General features: G+C 36.6%; 1 protein-coding gene across 1 annotated transcript in view; it reads right to left on the reverse strand.

Moving 5' to 3' along the window:
- LOC123878947 overlaps nt 1-23574 on the reverse strand; it is a 46537-nt gene that overhangs the window by 15470 nt on the left and 7493 nt on the right. Inside the window, exons 5-8 of the mRNA XM_045926324.1 lie at nt 23075-23242; nt 11277-11415; nt 7984-8333; nt 263-619 (exon numbers count right to left, since the gene is read on the reverse strand). Coding sequence (XP_045782280.1) covers nt 263-619; nt 7984-8333; nt 11277-11415; nt 23075-23242 — 1014 coding nt within the window. The remainder of the gene's footprint in view (nt 1-262; nt 620-7983; nt 8334-11276; nt 11416-23074; nt 23243-23574) is intronic.

Here is a 23574-nt window from a genome sequence, read left to right on the forward strand (position 1 = left end):
TCTTATAGCACATTTAAAGGAATAAATTCGAAAACCGTGAATTTGTGTTTACATAAAAAAAAAACTGTGTTTAATTTTTCAAAGAAAGATGACTATACCAAGTAGGGTATCATAATATGAAAAGGCTTTGCCTGTAAATTCTGAAACAATTTTTTTTTTTTTGTATAGCGGTAGTTTATGGGGCTAGAAATTCATTATTAAAGAGAATACATAATAGTAAATATTTTTTATAGCCTTTTACAAGTCAAATGTTTATCCCAACCTTTAGTACCGTCTTCACTCCTCCCCTCAAAAGCATGACCAACTTTCTTACTAAAACCATCGCCATGCTCCTTCCAGAAACTTCCAGAACTATTCCAACGACCTCTCTTCCAGGACCCATAGCCATAACCATAATCTTCCCATCCAGTACTTTTCTGGAGGCTATGGTAGTTGAAATCTTCTTTTTCGTCATAATGTTTGACACCATGGTAATATGCTGGTGGTTCTGTGATACCCCAATGGTTTTTGGATTTATGGTAGTCATTTCTGTCTTTGTAGTAAGTGTGTGTGCCTCCGTAGCTTCCACCATATTGTCCCCAGTTGTCGTCTGTCCGTCTGTTGTCATTTTTTATTACTCCTGTGGAAATGAATTGAGTTAGTACAAGTGTAAATTAAAAATTTATAACACCCCTAACAAGTGAAAGTTACAGTAACTAGAAAAGAGCTGCTAACTTCAAACGGCTGAACCGATTTTCTTGGATTATAGCTAAGAACACTCTCGATCAACCCGCCTTTCAAACAAAAAAAATTAAATAAAAATCGGTTCATTAGTTTAGGAGCTACGATGCCACAAACAGACACACAGATACACACGTCAAACTTATAACACCGCTCTTTTTGGCTCGGGGGTTAAAAATAGATGTAAAGCGACATCCATGCTATGCCAACCCGTGATAGCCTAGTGGTTAGGAGGTCCGCCTCCTATCCGTGAGGTCGGGGGTTCGATTCCGAGCACGCCCCTCAAACTTTTCGGAGTTATGTGCGTTAAAAAAAATATCTCTCGCTTTAACGGAAAATATCGTGAGGAAATCGGAACGGAAATAACAAGTAGCTCCACTGGTTTTTAACCCCCGACCCAAAAAGAAGGGTGTAATCAGTTTGACGTTTGTATCTGTGTGTCTGTGTATCTGTGTATCTGTCTGTGGCATCGTAGCGCCTAAACGAATGAACCGATTTTAATTTACTTTTTTTTGTTTGAAAGGTGGCTTGATCGAGAGTGTTCTTAGCTATGATCCAAAAAAATTGGTTCAGCCGTTTAAAAGTTATCAGCTCTTTTCTAGTTTTCTTGTAGAAAAGAAGGTTAGATAACCCTTAATATTCAAGTGTCAATTGACAAATGTCAAGCTGTCAAGATGGACGTTGCCTAGATACATAATTATTTATTTGAAAATGATGTTTTGGAAAACTCAGATAGTTTGGATCGTAGGCGCGGAATAGTCCAAGAAAATCGGTTCAACCGTTTGAAAGTTATCAGCTCTTTTCTAGTTACTGTAACCTTCACTTGTCGGGGGTGTTATAAATTTTTAATTTACACTTGTTTTACTAATAAACTTCATAATTTGTTCTCGGAGTTGAACTAACACAGAGCGCCATTGCATTGAAGTGAAACAATTGATGCACAGTTATCTACAAGCGATAACATGTGGTTTCTTGCTTCCTATTAGCTCGTTTCCCTGATTAAGTTAGATAATAGGTACTATTTAGCTACTATTTAGTGCCAAAATCTATACATATAACAAAATTGTAGAAAAGTGGTGTCTGTACAATGGAAATATATAAAAAAAAAGTAGCAGGGGTTGTTATTATATCGATGCCGAACCCGAAATTGTAATTAATTTTTTTTTTGTCTGTTTGTTTGTTTGTATGTTTGTCTGTGTGTTTGTGCACGCTAATATCAGAAACGGCTTATTCGATTTAGATACGGTTTTCACTAATATATTGTAGTAAGCTTCACTTAACAGAGCTCTCTCCGTCACTTACTCCATACAATCGTAGTTCCCATTTCATTTGAATATTAAGCAACCAAAGTCCATGAAATTTTGCAGACATAGTCTAGAAACTAATATCTGTGTCTGTGGTGTTTTAGATTTTTCTAAAAATATCTAGTTTAAAAATTACAGGGGCTCAAAGATTTGTATTTTTCTTTAAAAAAAGGCCCAACTTTGTGCTCGTTTTTCTAGACAACGAAGCAATTTAATGAAATTTGGAAAAACCACAGACCTAGAAAATTTAATGAATATTATGCAGTAAAAAAATTATTGTTATATATTTTATATTGTTATAATTATGTTGGAACTACGAAAACCAGAAATTACACCCAGAAATCTTGAAAATTTCGTGCTGTCTCGATTTGTGCAAGCGGGGTGGTGAAGTGCGGGGGACGACACGTGAAACTGACAGAAACTGACAGTCTAAACACACGGGCCACATTTAGACTACACCCGACTCCAAACTTGTCGATAGGTCTAACTAAATACACTGGTACATTTCAACTTGCGTATGCGTTACCTACTCAGACGTTGCCTGTAGATAAAAATATGTCTCATGTTTGCTGGCAATAGCGCATGCATCAAACCCTGCAAGTTGCACCTATTCCTCACGCAATACGCAATTCCTCACGCAATACGCACAGCTTTAATATTATAATTTTTGACAATGTATTATATATGTAATGCCATATCACAGGTCACTCTCTGATTTATTGCTAACAATTTACTTCCATATCAATTCCAAATGCAAAGAAATCTAAGTGTGTTCAATTCACACTGCCCAATACCAGGACCTTAAATGACATAAATTCATTGATTAATAATCATATGTTGAAAATAAAGGAGAACCCCGTGTTTCTCGGTATAACGTTAGATGCAAAGCTTCTATGGAACACCCACATATCAACACTTGATGGTAAACTCAACTCTGCTGCTTACACTGTTAGAAAAATTCGACAGGTACTGACGTGGAAACTCCAAAAATTGTATATTTTGCCTATATTCACTGTATTATGTCTTACGGACTCTTGCTATGAGATAAAGCGATAGACATTGAGAAAAAAATGTATCACAGAAAAGGACAGGACGTTATAATTTAAAACCGCGCGCTGCCATACAATAAAAATATAAGGAAATAAGTACCTTATCTATTTTCTTATAGTAGCTTCTAAATATATTTACAACTAGCTAATGCCCGCAGCTTCGCTCGCGTGGATTTAGATTTTTAAAAAACCCGATCCTTTCATTTCCCAGAACAAAAGTTGCCTCTCCGTAATAGCCCGTCCCCGGGATGCAACTTGTTTCTGTATCACGTAAGAACATTTAAATGGATGATCCTTTTCAAATCCCGAGGGATCACCAGGATTTAGGAATGCAATTTCTTACAGAATCACGGTTGAGGTCAACGACAAAGTGTTTACTTGGTATAGATACCTTCAATATCAATTAATAATCGACACTTTTCAAATCCCATTAGCTTTAGTAGTCAGGTCCCCTGCAACATGAGGATTGAGGAGTTGGAATCCAAATTTTTTATTGAATAATGTCGCAAACTTTCTTTATCGTTTAAAAAAACTAGCCAAAATTACGCAGTTAGGTTACTTGCCAAATTTCATGGTTTTGAGTCAACGGGAAGTACCCTAGAGGTTTTCTTGACACACACGACAGACAGAGAGATAGACAACAAAGTGATCCTATAAGAGTTCCGTTTTTCGTTTTGAGGTACGAAACCCTAGAAAACGTAGGAACGGCATTCCGAACCAGTGGTAAATTTTTCTGACCATTCAAAAACACTTTGAAGTTTACCTAAAAGTTTACGGGAATAAAAATTTATCATTGTATTCCATTCCATTTCATTCTATTCCATTCTGTTCAAAGATAAATAGATTATAAAAATATTTGTCACCGAAACAATAATTTACGATACATCAACCAATATCAATTTTACTGATGACAATCTGACTATTACCAAAGTGAACGACTACTATAATATCTATTATATACGACTAACATAATATGTATTATAAATTGTGTGCCGTTTGCATTCTCACTAAGTTCTCATTAAGTTTGTTTTATTTGGTTAAACTTTCTGGCATTTATATTGTTATGACGTTCAAGTGGCAAACAGTCTGTTTATTGGCTGAAACTCAAAAATTCAGCCAATCACAACAAATAAAATATTGTAATAATGATTGATGCAGCTTTCTGTAATTGAAAACAAAATATCTGACATTAACTTGAATGTGACAATGTTTTCCGAATAGGGTTGCCAGAGGCCCCGTATTTTACTGGTTACCCCGTATTTCAGGATACAGAAACCTGTAATTATGAAAATTAAATACGGGGCAAATAAAACTAAATATTTTTAGGGTTCCGTAACTCAAAAGCAAAAAAGAACTCTTATAGGATCACTTCGTTGTCTATCAGTCTGTCAGTCTTTCCGTCTGTCCGTCTGTCCGTCTGTCCTTCTATCCATCTGTCATGGGTTCATGAACAAATATTAGTATATTCAATTTTCAAAGTAAGATAACTACATATATCAAGTGGGTTATCATATGAAAGGGCTTTACCTGTTCATTCTAAAACAGATTTTTATTTATTTTTATGCATATTTTTTTAATGCATAACAGTTTTTGATTTCTCGAGTAAAATATCGGAAAAAATACCCTCGGTGCGTGGATCTGACTCGCACTTGGCCGGTTTTTTACAAATGCAGCAGGAGCTGGCTGGCAAAATCAAACACTGACGTTATGTCCAGTAGAAAGAATATTTTCCTTTTGCGGCAATGCGTAGCCGAAACCCACCCGATATTGATCATGGTCGTAGCCAAGGTGGCGGGGCTTGGTTTGAGGATGTAAGCCTTTTTTTATACAAGTTAGCCCGTGACTTTAATCTTTTCTAGTGGTAAGTGATGATGCCGTCTAATTTCTTGGCCGTTAGGGCCATACTAACCATATAACTAGCCATGACCGAAGCCTCCCACCAGACCAGAAATTTAGAAATGGCGACTGCGCCTGGGAAGCCGTCAAAAACCTAAGCCTAAAATAATACTTACACTATTTCTTGCATTTGCTTACCAATTTTTTTTTGGAAATATATCACACATTTCGCGCTCACTTCACTCGCGCTTTGAATTTGTATTACTTGGTGTAAACCCCGCAATTTTGTTTGCATGAATTTAGATTTTTTCCTTGGGGGATTTTCCGGGCTAAAAAGCCGCCTAAAAAAAAATGTCTGGGATGCAAGTTACCTCTGAATAGTAAGTACCAAAATTTTGGTAAAGAAGATGGGCCGTGAAAGGGTAACAAATAGATAGGCAAATAGATATACTGTCGTATTCGTAATATTAGTATAGATAGGAAGCTTTAAAAATAAAATCTTGCTATGGCTAAACTCGTTTTCCTTTCACTTTAATTTTTTCTGTATTGAACCAAAAACACTTACGCTCACTGCGCTCGCGCTTTTTTATTGTTGTATTTTATCTCTCTGTCAAATTGAAAGGCGAAATTCCACTAACCAGGTAATTAGCCCATAAAGTTGAGCGAATGTTTTTTTCCTCGTGACAGGATTCAGTTCCGGCCCTGATAAAACCTCTCCCGCAATCGATTCCTGGCTACGGCCATAGTATTGATACTGTGAAGGTGGAATTACAAATTAAATGTAATTTTAAGTTTAAATGAAAAGATTGTATGCATGAAATGTATAACATTTTGCTTTACAAAACTAAGAGTTTTTAAAAGCTATTTAAATAAATAAATCTTTTATTTAAAACCACATTGCAAACACAGTTCACCAATCAAGACACGGCAACATACAGAGAAAATATACAAAACTTACAAATAAACTGAAATATCTAAATAGGCTTTCCATGCATTCCAGAGAGAACCACCGCCTATTTCTTCAAATACTTCAAATTTTCAAATTTCTTCAAATCTAAACCCCGTATTTTTGATGGTGGTAGCCTTAAAATCAAAAAGAGGCAGGTGGCAACCCTACTTCCTAGACAGAATGAATGAATGATGACAGAATGTTTTCATTACTCGGTATGCCTACTGCCATAGTGTGACAGAAAGTGTGACGGTAGTTGTGACCTCTGATTGGCCGAATCTCTTTCACTATTTGCTAAAATTGATGATTGCAACAACAATATTTTCTTTTATGTAATCGAAAACAGAACACGGACGTCAAACAGGTTGACTAATTGCAATCATTTCTGACCGGCTAACATTGTTCCGCTAGTGGCTCAAACTCACTGTCGCAGCAAGAACATGGTAAATTCAGCCAATCACAGCAATTTGAATTGGATATCACAAATGTACCGATCTAGGAACCGAGAATGCACGAACCAGGGCAGATAGAGATAAGAACAATAATATCATACGTAGGAAATCGACGGGGGATCGTTGACAAGGATAGCCTTAACATATAGTGTTTATTTCATGTCAATCGGCTCATAAATAAAAAAGTTATGTCAATTTAAAGAATCACGGCGAACATTTTTAACGTACAGAGTACGTACTACACGCCTCGCGCCTGAGCGTCCGTGGCTATATAAACCAAACGACGGTATTTGTAATTCAAAATATGCTGCCCGAAAAGTCACTATTCCACGCGAACGAAGTCACGGGCACAGCTAGTTCTATATATATATCGCATTTTTGCCATTATACAGAAGCAAATTAACTGTACCCTAGTTATTGCTATTTAATAACTACAGGTAATTCCATTTCGTAAACACTACTTATTAATATTCATATTAACTTGTCTACTTTTTCGGTAGATAGTAACAGAAATTATTATTAATAGGTATGTATTCAGTGCCAGAAATTACCATTCTTATGAAATATTAAGGGTAAATAAATTAAAATACCGTAAGATTTCTATAAAAAAATAATTTATTTCAGACTAAAACTCAAATCGTGTTGTACCTACCTATTTTACATTTCTCAAACATTTTTACTGTAATATTTAACTACATTATACATATTATTATAATAAAAAAATATGTAAATCAGTTTATTCCTACCTAAAATTTATTATTTTTAATTTTGCCCGTTTAAAAAATTTTGAATAAATTATTATTTATTAGACAGGGGGTACCTTTTATTCATATGAACTATATCATTCGTCTTGTAACAATATAGTACAACACAGTTTAGCAATCATACAGTTGGCAAACTAGTTTAACTAGGTGCTTGTAAGAATAACTATCACATCATATTTCTTTTTGTTTCAAGCGTGCAGTACCCTGATTCCGTTAATTTTTTGACCACTAGCACATTTTACGACAGGTAGGAAACTTCGACGTCACGGCAGGCGTCAAATGTCAAGACATTTGACGCTCGTAAGCCTATTTTTCTTCGATTTCACAGCACCCATGTTTGACATATCATCAATTCAAGATCAAACCGAGAGTTCCCTTACTCTTCACTTTGCCACTAGCCAGTTGTCAAATGATAATCATAAGTCAAAACGGGAACTGTTAATGTGTTAGCTTATTTGAAAAGAGCTGATAACTTTCAAACGGCTGAACCGCTTTTCTTGGATCATAGCTAAGAACACTCTCGAACAAGCCACCTTTCAAACAAAAAACACTAAATTAAAATCGGCTCATTAGTTTAGGAGCTACGATGCCACAGACAGATACACAGATACAAACGTCAAACTTATAACACCCCTCTTTTTGGGTCGGGGGTTAAAAATAGGTAGGTACTGGGTATCTCTTTCATAGCATCCCTGTGGGAAAGGATAGCCTATTTAGACCAATTTAACTTAGTTTCACCTTTGCCAAAGCTTTTACGCTTCCTAACTCTAATACCAGCTAATAGGTCCTAAATAATATAAAAAAAATATTAGTTTAAAGATCGTGTGTGAATTAGCTGCATTGCCCAACTGTATGGTAACTTAACTATGGTATAAAGTGCTTCAAAACCCATTCATAAATACAACTTACCTATTTGATAAGGCACATACAATTCGTCCTCATACCGCCTGTTGTATGTTTGTGTTTGTTTCTCATCAAAGAATCTATTATAACTCTTAAACCCATTCACAGACCAGTCCGTGCGGTCTCTCCATTGATCATCATGCATTGGTACTTTTCCTGGTTTGGAGGATAAGTAACCAGAATGTAAAAGACCTGGACCTCTAAGAGTTTCTGGGCAATAAGGTTCCAAGCTGTTTCGGTCGAGTTCGTAGAAATCGTATTCTTTGTCGTCAACGAAATCCTGTTGGAGGTCGAAGGCTTCGATTGGTTTGGTCATTAGCTCGCATAGGCCTTTGCCGCGGAAGGTTGGGTCTAATCTGAGGAAAATAAGAAAATAATTAAGTTATAAACATTTAAAAAAACCGGCTGGACTCGCGTAATTAGTCAAAGTAAGCCCGAATAGTACTAAATGCTAAAAAATACCTAAGTTGAATAATTGAAGTTAATTTAAAACGCGCGCGGGATTTTATATTTTTTTAAAGAATCGGCAAAGGTGTTTTTTATCCTATCATGCTTTATAATCTTTGGCACTTTGGTACCACCTCGATAAAAAATGGCGGTCTCAAACCAGCTGATCTGTTTGGCGGCCATTTTCTGCGTAAGTGACAAAGATACTCGCACATTACATAATAATTAAAATTTGTATATGCACGTCTTAGATTTCACAGGTACATTTCGGGCAACAGATCGATAAATCGCCTACTGCGCAAGTATAAGATCCTCTTTTTGCTATCCATCAGCAAACCAGTGGTGGACAATGTACCAGGCAAGCATAACGTTAATATTGGTGTACCTAAATTCCCTTCAAGTGTAATACAGTGGCCTCGCCGCAATCAGCTCTAACCATCACTATTGTAGTACATCACCTTGCACTAGCACAGGGGCGGACTCAATTCCGGTACATTTCCGGCAACAGATCAATAAATCGCCTACTGCGCAAGTATAAGATCCTCTTTTTGCTATCCATCAGCAAACCAGTGGTTGACAATGTACCAGTTTCACATTTATGATATTAGTATGGAAGTATGGATTTATATAAACAAAATTCTTAGATTTCACAGGTACATTTCCGGCAACAGATCGATAAATCGCCTACTGCGCAAGTATAAGATGCTCTTTTTGCTATCCATCAGCAAACTATTTGTGGACAATGTACCAGGAAAGAATAATTTTAATAGTGGTGTACCTAAATTCCCTTCAAGTGTAATACAGTGGCCTCGCCGCAATCAGCTCTAACCATCACTATTGTAGTACATCACCTTGCACTAGCACAGGGGCGGACTCAACTCCGGAAACGGAAATATAATATTGTATATATGAGATAAGATGGGAATTTTCGTTAATGCAACACAATTTGTTATTATGATTTTATGTCCGAGATTGTCTATCTTTGTTTCTTACATAAAACAACTTAAGTTATTGTGTGAATTATTTTTAGTTATTACAAGTACCTAAATACTTCATAAATCATTTTAAATATACTTTAATAAAATATTTAAAACTTGATGAGGTCCGTGAATTTTCGCGTGGACAGTAAGGCCTCATTTGCACGAGAGCTTTTTTAACGTCCGTTAAAAAGCGTTCAAATAGAACAAATGCATTCCCGAGTATCTGTTCACACGTCAACGCCTTTTTAACGCGCACTTCTATTTTCGTAGAAAAAAATATTTTGGCTCCTCTTTCAAGTATGGGAGCCCGCTGAAAAATAATTTAACTGAATTTCTAATTCAAAATTTCGGTTTTTAGTCAGCATTCTACACCAAAACCAAAATTTCAGGATTGTAGCTCATTTCGTCTTCGAGTTAGAGACCTGTGACACGCGGACAGACATACAGAGAGACGGACTGACAGACAGAGAGACAGACAGACAGAAAGACGGACAGACAGACAGTAGAGTGACATTAAAAGGCTCCGTTTTTCCCTATGGGTATGAAACACTAAAAATTATTGCTTGTTACTTGTTCCGCTCACTCCGTCCCTGACCACTACGAACAATAATAATTTACATAAAAAGAACTAAGTAGGTAACGTAATTGTGGCCCCAATATGTGCAAAACGTCATCATAATCGGTCCAGCCCCCAAGGCTGTTTAGCCAATTGAGTGATTACTATGACGACCTAGAATTATCCTAGTATTTGACCAGGGTCTATTCATTTATTAATTACTAGCTGATACCCGCGACTTCGTTCGCGTGGATGTAGGTTTTTTTTAAATTCCCGTGGAAACTCTTTGGTTTTCCGGGATAAAAGCCTATGTGCTAATCCAGGGTATAATCTATCTCCATTCTAAATTTCAGCCCAATCCGTCCAGTAGTTTTTGCGTGAAGGAGTAACAAACATACACACACACACACATACAAACTTTCTCCTTTATAATATTAGTGTGATTCCTAACCAAATATTTCAGTACCCAAATTGTAAATGCGTAAGCGTGTTTGCTTATTGGTTTGTTGGTTAGTCCTTCAATCATGTCGCAACGGAAGAACAGATAGACAAGATTTTTTGCATGGATATAAATAGGTAAAGACCAGGCTAATTTTATCCCAGCATTAAGGTATAAAAACCTAAATAGTGGAAGTCGCGGTCATTAGCTAGTTAATTACATTCTTATCCTATTCCAGGTGTTGTAGGTTTTTAAAAATCTTCTAAGGATTCTTTGATTTTCCTTTACAAAAAGTTGTCCTAGGCTTCGGGATGTAAGCTATCCCTTATAATTTCGTCAAAATCGCTTAGACAGATGGGCCGTGAAAAGCTAGCAAACAGACAGACAGATAGACAAACACACATTCGCATTCATAATATTAGGCCGCGAAACCTTTAATTTTAACTCACGTAAATAGCTTACGCAATTAATTAACAACTTTTAAACGACACGTGTAAACGTCTCATTTCGTAATGCATGCATCATGAAATTGGACGTTCGCACGTGCAATTGGTAATAATGAAATTAATGACGTGAAAATAATTTCTTGCCACTAATTTCGTAATGTAAATTCCGCTTTATGCGTTACTAGCCGATGCCCGCGACTTCGTCCGCGTGGATTTAGGTTTTTCGAAATCCCGTGGAACCTCTTTGTTTTTCCGGGACAAAAAGTAGCCTATGTGCTCATCCAGGAAATTATCTATCTCTATTCTGAATTTCAGCCAAATCCGTCAAGTAGTTTTTGCGTGAAGGAGTAACAAACATACACACACACACATACACACAAACTTTCACCTTTATAATATTAGTGTGATGCCTGTAGATGTAAAATACTTACCTATAATTAAAGCTCTCACAGTGAAACCTCCTCTCTTCAGCACACTCCCTCCGACAGTCCTCCAAGCGTTCGCAATTCACTACTTTCCTCACGTAACTCCGCAGAGCACGTCTTCCGGCGAGCACGCGCCTGAAGCACGCTGGAACAAGGAAAAGATAATATACAGGGTGTTATTAGAACGCTAGTAAAAGTACTTTAAAAACTAGTGTAAATTAAAAATTTATAACACCCCCGACAAGTGAAGGTTACAGTAACTAGAAAAGAGCTGATACCTTGCAAACGGCTGAACCGATTTTCTCGGATTATAGCTAAGAACACTCTCGATGAAGCCACCTTTCAAACAAATAAAACTAAATTAAAATCGGTTCATTAGTTTAGGAGCTACGATGCCACAGACAGATACACAGATACACACTTCAAACTTATAACACCCCTCTTTTTGGGTCGGGGGTTAACAATAAATTTGACTTTGAATAATAGGAATTGGAAGTTGTATTGGAAAATCTCAAATGACAAAATACGAGCTTATAAATCTATTTAACTAGCCTATGCCCGCGACTTTGTCCGCGTGGACTACACACTTCGATCCCCTACTTTATCGCCTTAGAGGTTGATTTTCAAAAATCCTTTCTTAGCGGATATCTATGTTAGCTATCTGCAAACCAAACAGCCCGATCCGTCCAGTAGTTTGGGCTGTGGGTTTGATAGATCAGTCAGTCAATTTTCAGTCAACTTTTCCTTTTTAACCCCCGACCCAAAAAGAGGGGTGTTATAAGTCTGACGTGTGTATCTGTGTATCTGTCTGTGGCAACGTAGCTCTAAACTAGTGAACCGATTTTAATTTAGTTTTTTTTTGGTTTGAAAGGTGGCTTGATCGAGAGTGTTCTTAGCTATAATCCAAGAAAATCGGTTCAGCCGTTTGAAAGTTATTGGCTCTTTTCTAGTTACTGTAACCTTCACTTGTCGGGGGTGTTATAAATTTTTAATTTACACTTATACTGATACTGAAGTATAATGACGAAATAAAATTATAAAAATTTCCATGCAAAATTTTAAAAAAAATTATGTCAAAGTTTTCATGACCCTAACGTGCCCTAACTCACTGAGATCGTTGGCCATCTTTAGATAGGCCAAAGCCAACGGTCTCAGTGAGTTAGGGCACGTTAGGGCCATGAAAACTTGGACATAAAAAAAAAACTTAAAATTTTGGATGGAAATTTTTATAATTTTATTTCGTTATTTTACTGCAGCATTGTATTTATCTGATCAAAATACGAGTAGCATGGGTACGTGTCGTCATTATATACTAATTAGTCTAATTACCAAACACCCTTTATATTATATTTACCTATATAAAAAGCTTATAAAATGATGTTTCTAAACTCCAAAATTAAGCCAAAAATGATTCACCTATCTTCTAGTCTAATGCACTAAAATTAAAGATGATCCAATGCCTATTCATACACGAACGCACAAAAACATAACCTTGGTGTTTATAGTGTAATTTGTATAGTGAAAAAAGTATAATTTAGATCTAACAACGATAACCAGAATTACTGTGACCCAGTGAGTCAAGAATTATTAATTGTAGAGGAGTAATTAACTATGCAACTAGTCGAAACTAGCTGTTTTCCGCAACTATACGTGTTTTTAAAAAAAGAAAAAAATAACCGTAATAGCCTAGTGGTTAAAACGGCCGCCTCCATTCGGGTAGTCGACGGTTCGATCCCAGGCACGCATGAGACGGGTCTGCCCGCCAAATTCAAATTTAATTTGATTTTTAGGGTTCCGTACCTCAAAAGTAAAAACGGAACCCTTATAGGATCAATTTGTTGTCTGTCTGTCTGTCTGTCCGTCGTGTCTGTCAAGAAAACCTCTAGGCTACTTCCCGTTGACCTAGAATCATGGAATTTGGCGGGTAGGTAGGTCTCATAGCACAAGTAAAGGAATAAATCTGAAAACTGTGAATTTGTGGTTACGTCATTAAAAATATATTTAAATGTGTTTAAATTTTCAAAGTAAGATAACTAATACCAAGTGAGGTATCATACGAAAGGGCTTTACATGTACGTTCTAAAACAGATTTTTATTTATTCTTATGAATAATATTTTTTGATTTATCGTGCAAAATGTCGAAAAAAATACCCGAGTACGGAACCTTCAGTGCGCGAGTCCGACTCGCACTTGGCCGGTTTTTTTATACCATCTTAAACTCAGCTTTATTAACTTTACTATATTTACAGTTGAAATTAGTAGGTCTAATGAAAACGAAACACTAAAAACAACAGACGGACAGACAGACACCTATCGTTATCATGTGTATATTATTAGAATAATGAGTGAAGATTGTTGATATAGTAGGTACATAATGATCTTGCAAATGGCTCTTACAAAAATGTGCCTAAGTATGGGAATTATTTTTTGCGTACCGTGACATTACCTTCTGTAAGAGCCTACTGATTCGCTAACTTAGTGTCTAACATTGTATTGATAGCCACCAAACTCATCTGACAGTTGTTTTTTTTTAATATTAAGATATCTAAAAAAAATTTTTTTTTTGATTTTTAGATATCAAGATCTAATTAGATATTTTTTTTTTAGATTAATTTATAGACTAGCTAGCGCTTGTCTGCAATCAGACCTGCTAGCAAGTGATGATGCATCCTAAGATGGAGCGCGCTTGTTTAAAAGATGCCTATTCACTCTTGACTTGAAAGTACCCATATTAAAAGCGGAAGGGAAAACTGATGCCGGAAGGGCGTTCCATATCCTAGCGGTTCGGATTAGAAACGAGAAAGCAAATCTCTTCGTACGTGCCCGAGGAATTTCAACAAGTACGAATGCAGACTTTGACGATGCCTCGCCTTCTACGAAAAAACCGGCCTAGTGCGAGTTAGACTCGCGCACTGAGGGTTCCGTACTCAGGTATTTTTCCGACATTTTGCACGATAAATCAAAAACTATTATACATAAAAATCAATAAAAATCTGTTTTAGGATGTACAGGTAAAGCCCTTTTATATGATACCCCACTTGGTATAGTTATCTTACTTTGAAAATAGAAACACGTTTTAATATTTTTTTAATGATGTACCTAACCACACGGGTTTCAGATTTATTCCTGTACTTGTGCTATAAGAGCTACCTACCTGCTAAACTTCATAATTCTAGATCAACGGGAAGTACCCTATAGGTTCTCTGACAGACACGACAGACGGACAGACATATAGACAACAAAGTGACCCTATAAGGGTTCCGTTTTTCCTTTTGAGGTACGGAACCCTAAATAGTGTTATTTCTTATGCGGGACCCTTCGTGTGCGAGTTCTCGCATTTCACCGGTTTTTTCTCTTTATAATATTAAGATAATACAGAAGAAGCATAGATATACAAGCTGTAATAGCTTAATGGTTAGAACGTCCGGCTCCTAATCGGAGGTCGGGGGTTCGATCCCGGGCACGCACCACTAACTTTTCAGTTATGTGCGTTTTAAGCAATTAAATATCACTTGCTTTAACGGTGAAGGAAAACATCGTGAGGAAACCTGCATGCCTGAGAGTTCTCCATGTTCTCAAAGGCGTGTGAAGTCTGCGAATCCGCATTGGGCGAGCGTGGCAGACTATGGCCTAAACCCTACTCACTCTGGGAAGAGACTTCTCAGTAGTGGGCCGGCAATGGGTAATAAGTTTTTTTTAGATATAGATTAGGTACGTACTTGGTGCATTCTCCACTAAGATCACTCTTGAACCGAACACAGTTTGACACACAGACAGACACAGAAACACTACACATACCCTCATTTTTATGCACCACTGACATTATCTATGCAAAAATCCACTTTTTACAATTTTTTTTAACTCTATAAAACTATATACGTGTTTTGATTTAAACTATAATTTAAATATTGATTAAATGTTCTGTATTTAATATATTTACTATAATTCATTTTAAAATCCAATACAGTATTTTTTTGCAAGTTTTGCTTACAGTAGTAAAATTATAACAATTGGAGGTCCAGAAATATTTCTTATTATTGTTATTCCAAAAAAAAATCAAAAAAAATTTGTTTGATTATAAAAATGTTATTTAAAAGTGCTCTATCACAAAATCCTATTTACACTATTATTGCACAAAAATTAATAGATTTTTTTCACAGTGAAATTAATGAATCACAGTTTAAGTACCAAATTTTTTTTTTTGATTTTTCACATTTCTAGTGAGTCACAGTTCTTCATAAACACTCACACTTCACCAAATTAATCTACAATTTTTTTCAAAAAACAGATTTTTTTACATTTTTTAAATTTTTTCGTTTTTTGCATACATATCGCGCACGGGTTATGTAGGTCATAGGTCACAGCGTGTATCAGACCGACTGAACAGTGGCATTGTTGGACATAGGCTTATATGCGAGTAACATAATATACCTGAAAGAATAGTATGGACGTACCTAAGCAAGACTAAGTTATAAAACCAAAATCTGCCTTCCGAACCAGTGGTAGAATTTCAGACGAAGTATAAGAGACATTAGTTATCCCACATATATTATACCAGCTGATGCTCGCGACTTCGAGTGGATTTACATTTTTCAAAATCCCGCGGGAACTCTTTGATTTTCCGGGATAAAAAGTACCTTATGTGTTAATCCAGGGTATAATCTATCTCCATTTCGAATTTCATCCAAATCCATTCAGCCATTTTTGCGTGATTGAGTAACAAACATCCAAACATCTACACTTTATTAGGATTAGGATTATTAAAATAATTTTGATTTTTAGTTTTTGAAAATGACGAAGCGTATTTTATGAAAAACTGTTGCTGTTAGAGCACTTACAATTTTTACCTGTCAAGAAAAAATGATAGAATTATCTCATAAATTATTTTATTTATGAAAACTCTCAATGAAACCTTTAACTTAAAGCTTGTTCTGCAAAATCGAAATAATTCAAACAAACGTAAATAAGTAAAACGCCCTATAAGGTTCTTGCAATGGTAGGTACTACTAAATACTAAATAACAACACAAAAAATATTTTCCCGCAGAAATTACTTAATTTAAATGTAAAAAAATAAAAAAATTATTTGTCGTTTACGTCTTTTGGCGTCATTAAACGCTTTCCGTACAACGTGACCTTAATAATTCTTTGCGACTTGGTACTATGCAACACTAGCTTCTCCTTTCAGCAAAGGTTGCCTGGTAGAGATTGCTCTAAGCAATAAGGCCGCCTTTGCACACAATTGTTTTTTCTGTTTTTCTTCTTTCCGTGTTGTGTCCCTTTACATATGTTTTTTGTGTGCAATAAAGTCTTTCTATCTATCTATCTATGTTAAAAATAAATAAAAATCATGATTTTTCTTTATTCTAGCCATATACAAAACACCACATAATTTTATTACTACAGTCCAGAACTTCATTACGACTTGTTACTTTAAGATCCTGCCAAACACATTACCCATCATTTGTCTCCGCGCAGTAGGTTATTTGGTAAAGGTGGCTTATCCACACAATTCTCACACCACAGATCGGCGCAGATAACTTCAACGTTCGTGCCATTGTCTCAAAAACAGAATTTATAAAGCAAAAACCTAATATATCCGACTATTGTACACACCTACTCACTTATTGTGCATAATATCAAAACCAAATTATGTACCTTTTGGTGGTGTACCAATGCGCGGGACTTGTATACATGGCATAATATTGTATATCAAATCTTTAAAAAGAGCAACCGCCGAGTTTCTTGCTGGTTCTTGGTAGAAAAGGCATTCCGAACAAGTGGTAGATGCTCTTGACGCTTCAAAAGTACTTGTAAAAGTCTAATTGAATAAAAATATTTTGAATTTGAATTAACTAACAGGCTTCGACCCGACCCTTTCTTCCACGCACATGCAACTGGAATCAACTCCCATAGGCGGTTTTCCACTAGATTACAACATGGGGTTATTCAAGGGGTGGACCAACAAATTCCTGAAAGACCGGCAACGTATCGGTGGTGCCTCTGGTGCTGCAAATGTTCATGGCCGGCGGTAATCACTGAACATCAGGTGACTCACCTGCTCGTTTGCTCGCTATTTTATTATTATTAAAAAAAACTTAGCCAAATTCAAGTCGCTAAGTGTGCTGTATAGAATGCTACGGTTGTAACTTGTAATGCATCTTATCCGAATCCGTCAAAATACGTTCCGAAGTAGTCATAGAACTATTTGTATGGTAGCTTACGTACTAGATCCGACTTCCGTCATCCGAGTTCTCTCCGTCATCCGTGAGAATATCTCGGATGTGCCTCGGATTCAAATCGGATGTATGATATAGATATGTCAAATATGTCCACTGAACTAGCTTGGATATGGATCAGAGAACGGATTAGTGCGTAAGCAATATCCGACTTCGGTCCGAGTTTTGTATATCCATTTTTTCACGGACTTGCATCGGCTGAGTACGTAATTACTGCTCTTAGGCATACTAAGATAGTAGTCCCATAATGACCTGACGAGTATTTATAGGTCCATGAACCTGACCTTATATTTATTATAGTTCTGTGCAACAGGTTGTGATATATTATCCATATATATTATATAATATTATAAATGCGAAAGTGTGTCTGTCTGTCTGTCTGCTACGCTTTCACGGCTCAACCGCTGAACCGATTTTAATGAAATTTTGTACAGACTTAGGATACATTCCGGGGAAGGACATAGGCTACTTTTTATCCCGGATAAACAAACAGTTCCCGCGGGATTCCTAAATACTCATCCGCTTGATCGATTTGTTTGTTTGGTACCGAGGTAGCTTGCGTCCCTGTTATTGACATAGGCAACTTTTTATCCCGGATAATCAAACAGTTCCCACGGGATCTTTAAAAACCTTGACCCACGCGGACGAAGTCGCGGGCATCCTCTAGTGCTGCATAAAAACTTCTCTGTAATTTCTTTTATTGAAAATATTACAATAACACTTGAATCTAGCCTTATCTAAATTGCTGTACTAGTCAATGGAATGGAATACTGGCTGAACAGCGCTGCACAGCCAGACTGATCCTTGGCGCAAAAAATGAGTCAGCCCTTCTGTCACTAGATGAAGCAAAAATTTTTTCGCACTAAGACTCCATGGCCCCAGGGTCTTCACGGCGAATGGATCAAAAATGAGAGAGGCATATTTGCGCCACTTATCGTTTTCAGTCAATAGTTTCTCTGTTATTAATACGCATCAATAGAAAGCCATTCGTTGCATTAGACTTCATTAGAGACATGATATTTACCCAATTACATTTGCAGTTGGCACTTTATTTTGCCCACGAAAATTAAATGCAAGCAAATTGTTAAAAATACTAATTTACATATTATTCAATGAAATACCACTACATTTAAATTACTTCTCCATTGTGACAATACAGAGTTTAAATCAAAGTTTTTTGCCAAATGATATCATGTTCATGCACTTAAATTTATAAAAATCAACCATTGTTTTCAAGCAACCTTGGTCATTCTAAACAATAGGATTGCCGGAAATATCTTCTTTCCTAGCTATTTTTGGTTTGTGACCCATTTATCATGGAATTCTTAAACGTAACTACTTAATAAGTACCTATACCCCTTTCCTCACAAAATATGTAAGCGAGCTTAAAAGAAAAGAACGGTCAAGTCCGAATTGGACTCGCACTCGAAGGGTTCTGTACCTACCAAGGTAAACTACAAAATAAACGTACCCTAGCACTGTTATGTAATAGAGCATTGCAAGTTAATGTGATTAAGTAATTTTTTTTTTCGTGAACACATTTTAGTTATTTTTGTCATGTATAACTAATTCACAGTTTTTGGATTTACAGACAGACAACAAAGTGATCCTATAAGGGTTATTTTTTCCTTTTTCCTTTAGGGGTACGAAACCCTAATAATAATTTGCAAGATTTTTTATTTAAGAGGGGTCTTTCCGTCACTCGCTTCATACAAACGTAGTTCCAATTTCATTTGAATATTAAGCAACCAAAGTCCATGAAATTTTGCAGACATATTTTAGAAACTAATATCTATGCCTGAGGTTTTCCAGATTTCTATTAAAATATTCGGTTTCAAAGTTACGCGGTCTTAAAAATTTACATACAAATCTTTCTAAAACATCACAGACACAGATATTAGTTTCTAGAATATGTCTGCAAAATTTCATGGACTTTGGTTGCTTAATATTCAAATGAAATTGGAACTACGATTGTATGAAGCCAGTGACGGAGAGAGCCCTGTTAAATAAACTCTTTCAAGAGCTTTTGAATCGTCAGTGAAATTACTGAATCTACCACTGTTCACTGGTTCGGATTGCCCTTCCTAGAGAATAACTCTGAAGAAACTCGGCGGTTGCTCTATTTAACCAACTTCCAAAAAAAAGGAGGCTCTCATTTCGGTGTGTTTTTCAAAATATTCCATTTACTTATGTTTGGAAGTGGTGATAGGCTAAAGCTATCCCCTAGCCTATCCTATCGTCTACTGACATGGGTCAACGTTTAACTTGTACATTTTTGTTGCATTAATCTTAGTTCTTGCAAACAACAGGAAACCAATACCAAAATAAGCCATTAGACAAGTACAATACAAAAAAATAATTATAATGGTCAAAACGCATAAATCGCACTTAGAATAATGGACAATGGCGAAGGACGCACAGACAAACAGACTCAGCTAGTATATGATATAACGTTAACAATAAGTTTCGTACACAAAAAGATTCCCCGATATCAGATTTTTATCTTAAGTGGTTGGTCCAAGTTAAAAGCTTAAGTGCAGTTAGCTACAGGCAGTTTACTAAACTTTTAAGGTTCATTCATACAAGAACTCGTAGGCTCGAGCTCAATTGCTAAGACCTCACATTATGCGTCTACATTATATTAAAGAGTAACAATAAAACGCTTCAGGTCATACCCTGTCCCACACATACCCCGGAAAATAAATTGCACGCGGTAGGCTCAGGCTAAATTGCTAAGACCTTACATTGTCTGGTGGGTGGCTTCGGTCGTGGCTAGTTACCACCCTACTGGCAAGCAGTGCCGCCTAGCATTTTAACGTTTCAGTAAGATGCCGCGTAGAAACCAAAGGGGTGCGGGTCTAATAAAAACTGCCATACCCCATCCAGGTTCCATCTTGGACTGCATCATCACTTATCACCAGGTGAGATTGCAGTCAAAAGTTATTGTATCTGAATTTAAAAAAACACTATGCGCCTTCATTATTTTAAAGAGTAACAATATAATGACAAGTGTAAATTAAAAATTTATAACATCCCCGATAAGTGAAGGTTACATACAGTAACTAGAACAGAGCTGATAACTTTCAAACGACTGAACCGATTTTCTTAGATTATAGCTAACAATACTCTCGATCAAGTCACCTTTCAAACAAAAAAAAACTAAATTAAAATCGGTTCATTAGTTTAGATGCTACGATACACACGTCAAACTTATAACACCCCTCTTTTTGAGTCGGGGGTTAAAGACGCTTCAGCTCATGCCCTGTCCCACACATACCTCGTAAAATAAATTGCACGCGGTAGGCTAGGGCTAAATTGCTAAGACCTCAACATTATGCGCCATTATTATTAAGCAAAAACCTTTGAATCTACCGGATCTGTTCACAATAATGGGATATTCTGTGCTTCCCTGACGATTATCAACAAGAAATTGATAGATTTAGCCTCATAGTTAAGGGGCATGTGACGGGTCTGCCCGCGAAATTCAAATTTAATTTGGTTTTTCGCAATTTGTAAACTAATATTCGTGATTTCGCTCAAAATGCTAACCCTAAAGTTTCAATAGCTTTCATTCAGTTTTTGCTCCTCCTTAATTTAATTTTGCACCGATTGCACTATTTTAAAATGACACCGCTTTATTCGCTAACTCTTCAATTTATTTCAACGGGTTTAAATGAAAATTAAATGCAAGCCAGTTGTTAAAAATACCAATTTACATATTATTGAACATATAAATAAGTGTAAATTAAAAATTTATAACACCCCCGACAAGTGAAGGTTACAGTAACTAGAAAAGAGCTGATAACTTTCAAACGGCTGAACCGATTTTCTTGGATTATAGCTAAGAACACTCTCGATCAAGCCACCTTTCAAACAAAAAAACTAAATGAAAATCAGTTCATTAGTGTAGGAGCTACGATGCCACAGATACACACATCAAACTTATAACACCCCTTTTTTTTGGGTCGGGGGTTAATAAGGGGAAGTTTGAAAGTAGCGCCAGTGGTAGATAAGATGAGGGTTAATTGGCTGACATGGTGTGGGCACAGAAGAATGTTAATGTTATGTTATTTATATTTATGAACTCAGATATTTTTCCTCTTTCATTAGATATCCCACTCGATACAATAGCAAAAAAATTTTGGAGACCCCCACTTTTTTGGATGTAACATCCATCAGGTCGATTTTTTTCGTATAAAATGTACTTACTATGTACCCATACCATAATAACCAACCGATTGACACCTCATTCATTAAAACCGGCTCAGTAGTTTAGGCGCTACGGTGGAACACACAAACACAAACCTACATAGACAGCCAAAATCATAACCCTTCCTTTTGATTTGCCGTAGTCGGGTAAAAAGGTTTCAAAAATACTAACCCACAGCAAACGTAGGTACAAAAACTAAATTAAAATCGGTTTATTTGTTTAGACGCTACGATACCACAGACAGATACACAGATACACACGTCAAACTTATAACACCCCTCTTTTTGGGTCGGGAGTTAAAAAATGCAATGTTACATGATGTCAATTAATTACCCAAGTAAGGTCATGCCCTTACCGGTCAGGTGGTTCTGATTATAATACAAATGTCATTATGTCTGTCCGTACGCAATTATGATCTAAAACAAAGGCCGAGGTTGTTGTAACGGCCGAAAATATATAGAAATCGTGTGAACATTAAACTTTATTGATGTTTAGCTTGTATATAATACGCGACAAGCCGAGATGGCAATCACACCCGCACAGCCCGCGTGCTAATCCGGTGCGGGATAGCGCGGGTGACGTCATCCCCCCACCTCACACCCCAAACTGTCGCGTACTATATCTACTTACATAGTACCGGTCAAGTGCGAGTCGGATTCGCATACGAAGGGTTCCGTACCATCGTACAAGAAATAACACTTTTTCATAACAGAAAAATAAATAAAAATCTGTTTAGAATGTACAGGTAAAGCCCTTTCATATGATACCCCACTTGGTATAGTTATCTTACTTTGAAAATTGAAACACATTTTTTTTTTAATGATGTAACCACAAATTCACGGTTTTCAGATTTATTCCTTTACTTGTGCTATAAGATCTACCTTCCTGCCAAACATGATTCTAGGTCAACGGGAAGTACCTACCCTGTAGGTTTCTTGTCAGACACGACGGACGGACGGACAGACAGAGAGACAAACAGACAATAAAGTGATTCTTTAAGGGTTCCGTTTTTCCTTCTGAGGTACGGAACCCTAAAATTGTGGAGAATCAAAGTCTTCCTGACTTCATCTGTGTTGGTGTTAGCTGGCGGGCGTGCTCTGCCTTTTTGGAGTGTTTTTTTTTTTTTAATAAAACTGACTGAAAAGCGCTCTAAAGGGGTGCCGTGCGTGTGTCGGCGAGCGCCGGCACAGACGGGGTCCATACCTGTATAGTTTAACTAACTTGTTACAAATAACTACAAACGTGACATTGGCTAATCTTTGTAAAGCCAGACGAGAGAAAAAAAAAGTCTTCCTGAACCTGAATGCTCGCGAACGAAATCGCGGACATAATCTACTAAAGAATAAGACCACCTACCTTCATAAGATTCATCAGGTTTTGGATTTCTTCTATCAGTGCCAACTGCCACCGGTCTCGATGTCACCAAATCACCATTCGATTTCTTCGGCTCATTTTCATACACCGGCTTTACATCTAGCCTGTTTGACGCATGATCCTTATTAGGTTTGCGATCATTATCGTAACCTGTGGGATTTAAATCACTTTTATTTGGTCGTTTATCCTCACCCCCATAACCATCGCTAAACTTATTTTCCCCATATGGACCTCTATTTGTAATAATAGGTCTATAATTTTGGTTGGGATCCTTCCCGTAACTACCAGGTTTGATTCCGTATAAATGATGTATACCGTATCCAAGATGGCTACCATAATAACCGTTTTGGTTATAATCGTATCTGTCACCGTATTTACTCCCATAATTTTGTTCTATTTGATTATAATAATCCTTTTTAGAGTCTGGTCCGTATTTATTAGATTGTTTGTCTCCATATGAGTTTGACGCTTGGTTTCTGTAA

Source organism: Maniola jurtina, chromosome 27, assembly GCF_905333055.1.
Source record: "Maniola jurtina chromosome 27, ilManJurt1.1, whole genome shotgun sequence".
Classification (NCBI taxonomy): Eukaryota; Metazoa; Arthropoda; class Insecta; order Lepidoptera; family Nymphalidae; genus Maniola; species Maniola jurtina.